The sequence below is a fragment of the Etheostoma cragini genome, chromosome 16 (genome assembly GCF_013103735.1).
Source record: "Etheostoma cragini isolate CJK2018 chromosome 16, CSU_Ecrag_1.0, whole genome shotgun sequence".
Taxonomy (NCBI): domain Eukaryota; kingdom Metazoa; phylum Chordata; class Actinopteri; order Perciformes; family Percidae; genus Etheostoma; species Etheostoma cragini.
In genome coordinates, this window is record NC_048422.1 from 3410247 (window position 1) to 3420326 (window position 10080).

Here is a 10080-nt window from a genome sequence, read left to right on the forward strand (position 1 = left end):
CACACACACACGGTTGGTGTGTGTCCCCACAGTGCCACCTCCTGTCGGTTTCCAGTAACCGTTTATGTGGTTTACAGGGACTTTGATCTTCTTAACCGTATCCTCCTGCTTCCGTGGAATGTAAGCATTATTTATATCCCTTGAATATATAATTGCCAAAACAGGATGTGAAATATACATGGGGTAATAACCCTCCTCTAGGTCCCATGGCTGCCACTACAAAACAATTTGAAAGAAACAAAACCTGACAATCACACTGCTCCAGCTGACCAGGGAAACCATCTTCCCTTTTCCTCCTTCAATCGTTCACTAGTTTTTAGGTTTTCGAGCAGCCATTGGTTTTACTTCATTTTCATTTTTTTAATTCTTACTTGCAGTAGAGAGTGAGAGAGAATTCATCACATTCAATATTTTACTCAGGTGCTGAAAATGTGAAACCTCAGATGTTGAAGAGCCATTGTAAGAAAAGCAACACTGAACTGTTTGGAATTATTGAAAATACACTTTCAAATTCCTAAACCTGAAAACACTGCCATAGCATCACCTTTTAAGTTAATACGGCAAGTTTATTTACAGTACACATCCAGCTCTCACAGAGAAATATCATCATTCATTTGGAGCCGTATTTCCCTCCACCTGATGAATGTCTAATATTTCCTTTTCTTTTACCTCTGTTTTTGGTCTCTACCGACTCCTGTGGGAAATATCTGGCTATGTAGCTGCTAAATGCTCCACTCTGTTCACCACCTAGCCACTAACTTTATCTTAATGTTGTTTGGTGCTGAGCAGGTAGTGAACATATCCTATTTTGCTAAAAAGAATTATAATAATATAAGGTCTTAATAAAGCTGAGGGGAACTGAGCAGAATAATAATAATCTGTAGGAGCATTATTGTGAGCAATGGCTTTAGTCTACATTTACAAACATTGACTAAACCTTCTCCACCTAGAGTACATCATTTGATCCATATTTTCTATACATTCAGTGGCTTGCATAAGTTTACACACCCACGATAAAGTTGATTAAAAAGAGGAATAAAAAAACAATTTTCTTTTTGAATGAATAATGTATTGTAAATATATAAAAGTTCTTTCTTAAAATACAGGGAGCCTAAGTATACACAACCCTATGTTAAATTCCCGTAGAGGCAGGCACATTTTTATTTTAAAGGCCGGTTATTCCATGGATCCAGGATACTATGCCCCCCCCCCATATCATCACATACCCTTGCCCATATATGAAAATACAAACTTAAGATATCAAACTTAAAGTCCTTTGAACAAAAAAAAAATTACAAAAAAAATAAATAATCAGTGTTGCCAACAGGGGCGTTGTAGAGCATCCTCTGGTGGACAGACTATGCAACGCCAACACCAACAGGGACGTTGTATAGCGTCCTCTGGTGGACAGACTATGCAAAGCCAACACTAACAGGGACGTTGTAGAGCGTCCTCTGGTGGACAGACTATGCAACGCCAACACCAACAGGGACGTTGTAGAGCGTCCTCTGGTGGACAGACTATGCAACACCAACACTAACAAGGACATTGTAGAGCGTCCTCTGGTGGACAGACTATGCAACGCCAACAGTACAGGGACGTTGTAGAGAGTTCCCTGGTGGAGAGTCTATGCAACGCCAACACTAACAGGGACGTTGTAGAGCGTCCTCTGGTGGACAGACTATGCAACGCCAACACTAACAGGGAGGTTGTAGAGCGTCCTCTGGTGGACAGACAATGCAACGCCAACACCTATGAAATGATTTTAATGAATGCAATGAATTTTAATCTGCCATTACAAATGCCGATAAAAATAGTTCGGGAAACGCCTAATATTCAACGTAAACTGGTGCATAAAAGGGTTTTTGAATACAGAATAGGAAGTTGTTCCCTGGGGGAGGACAGCCAGACCACCCACTCTGATATGCCCTCCCCCCACCCACCCCAAAAGGCAGATTCCAATACAGTACAGTATACCCACTACAATACATTACACTACACCTCTGCTTTCCTCCCATCAGGCCGCACTGAATGAAATCAATGGCTGCGGGGGGAAAGAAAATCAATCTAGAAGCTGATTGGATGGTGGAAGTAAATGTGATCTGTAGCTAATGTGCTTGTTCTTTAACAGCAGGTGTTACACAAGTGTGTTTAACAGATGAAATGGATGTATCTGCAGATTGTGGTCATTTTCAGCTGATGACTGATTGAGCAGTGTTATCCGTCTACCTGCTTTTCTTCATCCTCCCCCACTCCATGCTTCATTACAACCGATTTCTCATCGTCTGTCTCCTATCTCATCACTATCTCATTCTCCAATCTCTGCAGCTTACTACTCCCACTACCCAGCATGCATCAGTCTTTTGCACTCATCTAGTCAGTCCGAGGCTGGAGAGGGAGACACTGGACTCACCCACTTCAAGGTTTTACCAGAGGGTGGGAAAATAAAAAATAAAATGGCATTTTACATGTCTGACATGTTCCGTGATATTGAATCGCTTGTGCACACAACATTGCTCATAACACACACCTCATAACTTTTTAATTGAACAATGCAAACACACCCTAAAGGCCCAAACGCACTAGCGTTGACGTGCCTCATTTGACGCGCCTCAATTGATGCTTCTATGGCGCACCGCGGGCATCAGATCTGAAGCGCCAACACCACAGAACCAGCAGTGATGTCGTAAAAGGTCGCTATTTAGGCAAACGTTTTGTATCTTACAAATACCCCTATCAGTGGGGGGTGGCAGACTTTCTGCCCTCACAGACACGTTTGTACAACCTCAGTCAACCCTGCAGTAACGAAACAGACGATGGCTTTTTCTTATTTAGTACGATTTTTTGGGGCATTTTAAGGCCTTTATTGACAGCATAAAATATATCAACAGATTTATAAAACGCAGGCGCAATTATTTCTGGACTTTGTAAAGTAACGTTCATACTCTATGGGGCGTCAGCCAAAGGAATTGTGAGCATGATTTACACAATCATCAACATCCTCCACTCTCTTGTTTCACCGTAAGGATATATATATGTATGAATAATAGAGTTTGAATAGCGGATCTCCGTGGCGTGCGCCATTGTGAACACACTGAGCTCAGTCAGTCAGTGGGACAACAGAAAGACAGAGAGATGGACGTTTTGGCCATTAATAACAATGGGTGTACATCAAAATGCAAGCGTCACACGCAGTGCATTTGGGAAATGAAAGTCATTTTAGAGACTCCAGAAGTAATGATACTAAGTAAAATAAATTCCCCACTTAGGGGCTCTAGGGGCTATGTATATATATGTTTGTTTATAGCTTTTACCTATCATCTTACGTAATGTAGGACGTCACAGGGGTTGGTCTGACAATAATCATTGTCTCTTTATGTGCCTAATTAATGCGGAAGCTAGAGAGGGTGTGAATTTGGGTTTTTGCATTTTCTGTTTTACTTCTTCCTGTGTACGGAACTAAACAGATTGGCTCAATAAATCTTTCAAAAAGCTAAATTAACAGGTTAAATGTTTAATACTAGGAGCTCCAAAGACATCTGATGAAACATGATGGACTGGATTATTCAAACGGCGCGTCGTACAGATGTTGACGGTTCCCTGACTCAGCCCCTGAGGGGCTTATGGAAGTTCCTCAAAGAATCAAAATCCAGAATCAATAACAACCCGATTCAAATGAGAATTAAGATTGGAATCAGAATTGTACAATGCCCCCACCGTAACGAGGAGTCGTATTTGGAGTGAGCCATACATCTCCATACATGATCCGAATCCGTCAGTGCTGCTGATGGAGGAGGGACGCAGGCTGATGCATGCAAACGGTAGGCTTGTGTCTAAATTATTATCCAGTCGTGCGTTTGTTATTTCACCTTTACACTACCTATCAGATGGAACAACACATCAACTTTTTCATGCTGGAAAAGCATACCTTCTGTAATTGTCATTGGATGCAAAATTAATAGATCAGTTTCTCTTCAATGACCATCGACAAGCAGTGATGTGTTTTAAAAAAAAAGTGTGTTCAATGCCTTTAGCAACCACTATTTACCTGCACATTGTGCAGAAAGGATAACTATATTCAATCAACTGTCCTTCTGCATTTGCATAATTACCAAAAATATGCCCATGCTTCAGACTTAGTTCTCTTAGAGGGCTGATAAATGACCCGAGTGCTGTCGTCTCCTCCTTCCGCTATGATTGCAACTTCCAGAATTGCACGTTGGAGGCTACGCAGTGCGCCTGCGTGGCAACTTCAGGAGACTTGGATGAAGCTGGGAAGGATTAAACACACGGTGTGTATGATCTCTAATTTTGCTAAAATAGTTTACCGAAATGTGTTTCTGACAATAATTTAAGCGAGAAAGACTATGATCGTTTTTTCTGTTTGACAACAGTTAGTTTAAAAGATGTTTGCAGAGGCCGCGTTCCAACCTTCCCGCTTCTCAGTTGCATAAGGTAGCGTGATTCGACTTCATGCAAATAAGGAGCGGTTGACCTGAAGCCCCGCTTCTCCAAAGTCCCCGCGACGCAATCAGAATGCATTGCACAGCTGCTCCCATAGAAATGAATGAGACGTGTGGAAATGACGCCGACAGTGGACACGTACTATTACAAAGCATTATCCATTTAACTAACATTAACCCTAACATAAGCCACCATAAGCTAATGGCCATACCAGACCAAGTACAACTTGAGCAGCAAACTCCCGGTGTAATGGATAGATTGGCTCAATAAATCTTTCAAAAAGTTAAATCAACAGGTTAAATGTTTAAGAAACCAGGAGCTCCAAAGACATCTGATGCAACATGATGGAATGTATCAGCATGAATATTTATCAATGAAGATTTCCCCAAATCACACTAGACATTGCAAAGGATCAAGGTTGACAGTAAGAATGTCAAGTAGGAAAAATCCAGTTACTGCTGAATAAAAAACAAAAGACGTGTAGAGGGAAAAAAACTAACTAAACTAGAACTTTCTACCTTCTCTATCTATCTTCTATAGCCAAAGAGTGCCAAGAGGAAGCAGCTGGAACCACATTAGCTAGCTCATCATCAAATTGGCATCGTTACAAGAAAGCCAAATTAGCTATTAGTAGCTCCTGATTGCAATGTACCCATCGATGCACAGATAACTATGACTGTATTACTGAAACGCTAAAGAGAAAAGTTAAAACCCTGATGATTCTCAGGCAAGTTCTGGAGTAGTGTTATTTGTTCTCATAATGCTAAGCGGATTTAGGGATGGATCGTGACAGGTAGACCGTCTGTCTGATCCTGTTATCCGGGAGAAACTTGGAGGAGAGCCGCTGCTCCTTTGCGTTGAAAGGAGGCAGTTGAGCCCACTGGGCGCCTCCCTAGGGAGGTGTTCCAGCCACGTCCAGCTGGGAGGAGGCATCGGGGAAGACCCAGGACTAGGTGGAGGGAGTATATCTTCAGCCTGGCCTTGGAACGCCTCAGGATCCCCTAGTCGGAGCTGGTCAATGTTGCTCGGGACAGGAAAGTTTGGGATCCCCTGCTGGAGCTGCTCCCCGACACGATAAGCAGACGAAGATGGATGGATGGAGGCATGCTGAATCTATGATAGCATGTTCAGAGGTTGATATGTGTAAAATGTTCGGATTTTAATGAGTTATGACTCCTGGAAAAAGTACAAATTCAAAACTCAAGTTCAGGGAATTGGACACTGAATGTTTTTAGAGTATTTGAACTGCCTCCATGAGCTGTCTCTTTTAGACCTCGAAACAGAAACACATTGTCCATCTTATTTTAGGTTAAAAATGTTGATCGCAGTAACAGAAGGTACACATGACCTCCTGCTGCATTGTAGGTGTGGGGAATAAATCGAAAATCCTAAGTATCTTTTTTGGTCTGCTTACACAGTACTGCCGACGCCAACAACATCATATCTCTATCTAACAAAACAGAGGAAAATCAGAAAATGCAGAACTGAGTGTTGTACAAATGCAACAGTGGATTTCTATCATGTCGAGACTATCTCCCCGCAGAGTTAGGGCTGCCTAAGTGGCGTGAGAATCTCAGGCGTGTCAAACGGGAGAAAAAATAAATACATATACACATATATTATATTAAATATAATCATTTAAAATGACAAATAAATCTTAAAAATAAAAAAAACGGACGGGCAACCATGTTGGTGATGCATAGTCTGTCCACCAGAGGACACTCTACAATGTCCCTGTTAGTGAAGGCGTTGTATAGTCTGTCCACCAGAGGACGCTCTACAACGTCCCTGTTAGTAACGGCGTTGCATAGCCTGTCCACCAGAGGACACTCTACAACGTCCCTGTTAGTAACGGCGTTGCATAGCCTGTCCACCAGAGGACACTCTACAACGTCCCTGTTAGTGAAGGCGTTGTATAGTCTGTCCACCAGAGGACGCTCTACAACGTCCCTGTTAGTGTTGGCGTTGCATAGTCTGTCCACCAGAGGACGCTCTAAAATGTCCCTCTTAGTGTTGGCGTTGCATAGTCTGTCCACCAGAGGACGCTCTACACCGTCCCTGTTAGTGTTGGCGTTGCATAGTCTGTACACCAGAGGACGCTCTACAACGTCCCTGTTAGTGTTGGCGTTGCATAGTCTGTCCACCAGAGGACGCTCTACACTGTCCCTGTTAGTGAAGGCGTTGTATAGTCTGTCCACCAGAGGACGCTCTACAACCTCCCTGTTAGTGTTGGCGTTGCAGAGTCAGTCCACCAGAGGACGCTCTACAACGTCCCTGTTAGTGATACCGTTGTATAGCCTGTCCACCAGAGGACGCCCTACAACGTCCCTGTTAGAAAAGGCATTGTATAGTCCGTCCACCAGAGGACGCTTAGGTTACCGTTGGTGACCATGGCCATTCGGTTTGAATCTGAAGTGATCCCAGACTGGAGCATCTGGCTTAGAAACTAACTCCATCTTTATTTTTTTTTCTTCCTCCAACTCTCAGCTAGCGTGTTCTCCTTAGTCGGCTCTTTTGCTGCACTCTGTGGTAGAGGAGGAGTCCCGCCCCCCCACACAAAGACCAGCCGGCTGACAAGTGACTGACACGAGGGCTTACTCCTCGTTTCGCTAAGGAACCAAGAGTGGAAAACAAATGCAAATGGGAATTATTGCGGCTGAAAAAAATGATCAACCTCATTTTTATTTGTCATGTGATTAATTAATTTATTGACTGTCCCAGCCTGCGTAGCTGTAGGAAGCGTTTCCAGGCAAAATAGAATAAAAAAAGATGTGAATGTCATTTTGACACAAATACCTTTAAAAACAGACATTTTCTGTTGAACTCCTTTCAAAATTGTGCTTAAACAATGACAAGGACTTTATTGTTTCAGGAAAGGGAATTCAAATATAAAAAGATATATATGGTATATATGGAAATATGTGCAAACAAGTGTACAAAAATATTGACAAAATAAAGTTGAAGAACACGCTATTATTTCATTTTAACAATGGGACAACATGTGTACAGACAAGGCTGGCAGCAGCGTTTCAGACACGTTTCTGGTGTGCAAACAGAACCGCCATGCTCACGCGACGCAGGCAGGAGCCCTTACAAATTCCTTACGTACGGGAAACTGACCCACTAGGGCAGTTGACGTGGCTATCTCTATAAGACACACCAATACTTGGCCCATGCTTGATGGGCTTACTGTTTTACATTGATTGGAATGGTATCCAAGTGGCCTTGCCCTGGAGAGAGTCTCATCGCTCAGAGAACCAAGGTTACCTTGTAACCAAACAAAATAATGGCTAATATGGGACAATAAAAGGTGTGAAAAAGGTGTGCGTCTCACCGGATGTGTTCGTCAGTGACGGTGAAGGCCTTGCAGAGCGGCTGGGACGTGTTCAGCCAGATGGCCGGGTTCTTCTCGGCAGCCACGGACGTCTGTCCTGTTATCGGAGCAGAGCTCATGTGCAGAGCGCTGGCGATGGCCGACAGAAGAGTGTCATCGCTGGAGTTTGGACCAAGACCTGCAGAGAGAGAGGGAGAGAGAGGTCAGAGGGTACAGGCTCGAGCGGGGGTGGGGAAGGCGGTTATGATGGAGACTTACTCTGCAGGCCTTTGGGCAGGTCCATGGTCCGCAGCACTTCCTCTGTGATGTCTGATGACCGCAGACCTTTCAACCTCCTCTCCCAAAACAGCTGCAGGCAGACAGACGCCAGACACAGTTGAATATCTGCTGTGGACTGCAGTCTCAGGTGGAATTTATTAACCCTGCGTTTTCAAAGGTTTTGTCGCCTTTTTGGAGGGTTATTTTTGGTCAATTCTTCGGACGTCTTTGGCGCTTTATTGTGGACAATTATTTTTGTACCCCATAGCTGAGGTTCCATATATCGGCCGATAACAAGTACTGATCCATTTCCAGTGTCTGACTACGGTCAGAAACATTCATCCAAAATATGAACAATAACGTCGCTGTCAACGGCAGAGCTGGGCAATATATCATTATTATGTTGATATCGTGATACGAGACTAGATATCGTCTTAGATTTTGGATATCGCAATATGACATACTGTAAGTGTTGTCTTTTCCTGGTTTTAAAGGCTTCATTACAGTAAAGTGATGTAATTTTCTACCAGACTGTTGTAACTGTTCTATTTTTTTGCCTTTACCCACTTAGTCATTATATCCACATGACTGATTTATTATTGATCACCAACAGTCGACACTACAATATCATCGCGGTATTTAGTCAAAACTATCTTGATATTTGATTTTCTCCATATCGCTAGTCAACGGGCTTATCTGCTAATGTTAGCTACCGACTGTTCCCTTGAAACCATCCAGCAAATAGACGGTACCGTAGGGAGGTTACCTGAAACCGGTGATTTAATGTCACCGCTAATTTTACACACAGTTTATCACCAAAACTAAACACTCACTGAACATTACTAGCTACGTTCTTCATGTTGGTTTTGAGCGGTATGCAGCCCCACTAACGGTTTTAAAACAGCACCTAACGTTAATACAGCGTGGCAGCGTCTCTTGCAGCAGGTGTGCAGAGGGACTGCAGCGTTCGCTAACGTTAGCTTCTTGTCTGATCTACGGTCTGATAAACAGCAAATTCATCATATTCAGTGTCCACAATGCTATTTTCCAATAAACTGTAGCGTTCATATTTCACGGGACCCGCGTGAGTGCAGATTTCATGTCACGGCTTTCGCTGTTTGTCACTTTGCATGACAAATATTGTTCATGAATTCTGCAATTTCAATATTCATTTTAATATTTTTAAACATATGTAAAAAGAAAAAAGGTTTCGAGAAAACACATCCAAATAGATTCATGAAACAAGGACCATGTCTCCAGGACAAGACATGTTGTACTGGTTGGACAGTAGCAAATATATAAATAAGGACCATGTCTACAGAACAGGACATGTTGTACTGATTGGACAGTAGAAAATAGATAAATAACGACTATGTCTACAAGACAGGACAGGACATGTTGTACTGGTTGGAGAGTAGAAAATAGATAAATAAGGACCATGTCTACAAGACAGGACATGTTGTACTGGTTGGAGAGTAGAAAAAGGAAATAAAGAGAACAGAAACAGCGACTTTTCTTTCTCTTCTCTGACTTGTTATTAATTTCTTCCCTTACGTCACTCTGTTGAAATGTGCGCACACATCACGTGATACGCTCCATTCGGTTTGTCACATAGTGCACGGACATGTGCACGTGGCACAGTAACTGGCCAATTAAACAAGGTCATTGTAGCGTTTCAAGTTAAATCAAACAGAACTAGCCGTATGGGCAACAGGCGGGACGCGGCGCTCCACAAAATGAACAAAATATTTGCATAGTTCGAAATGTTGCGATAACGATGTTGAGTCGTTATATCTTGCACAACTAGTCTGTTGCCGTGTTAAGTAGCTTGTTCACATGTTACTTCCTTTTTGGGGGATGTTGCTTCTTTCTCTAACCCCTTGATTTGTTACTTCCTCCTTCGCAACATCCAACTCCTCTTCCTCCTCCTTCCATCTTCTTGCGTTCTCATTTTTTACTTTCTTCTTATTCTATTCTTATTCCACTTCCTCTCCCCTTTTCTCCTCGTCTGCATGTCATTACAC

The 10080-nt window shown here is 42.8% G+C and overlaps 1 protein-coding gene and 1 long non-coding RNA gene across 5 annotated transcripts in view; one reads left to right on the forward strand and one right to left on the reverse strand.

The window, feature by feature from the left end:
* Positions 1-10080, reverse strand: part of mbd2 (methyl-CpG binding domain protein 2) — a 49485-nt gene that overhangs the window by 19313 nt on the left and 20092 nt on the right. For all 4 annotated transcript variants that reach the window (XM_034896381.1, XM_034896383.1, XM_034896380.1 and 1 more), the window contains 2 exons: positions 8057-8147; positions 7799-7976 (listed from right to left, as the gene is read on the reverse strand). In XM_034896381.1, the coding sequence (XP_034752272.1) occupies positions 7799-7976; positions 8057-8147 (269 nt within the window). The remainder of the gene's footprint in view (positions 1-7798; positions 7977-8056; positions 8148-10080) is intronic.
* Positions 4480-10080, forward strand: part of LOC117959319 — a 26551-nt gene continuing 20950 nt past the window's right edge. Inside the window, exon 1 of the long non-coding RNA XR_004659916.1 lies at positions 4480-4576. This is a non-coding gene — a long non-coding RNA (uncharacterized LOC117959319). The remainder of the gene's footprint in view (positions 4577-10080) is intronic.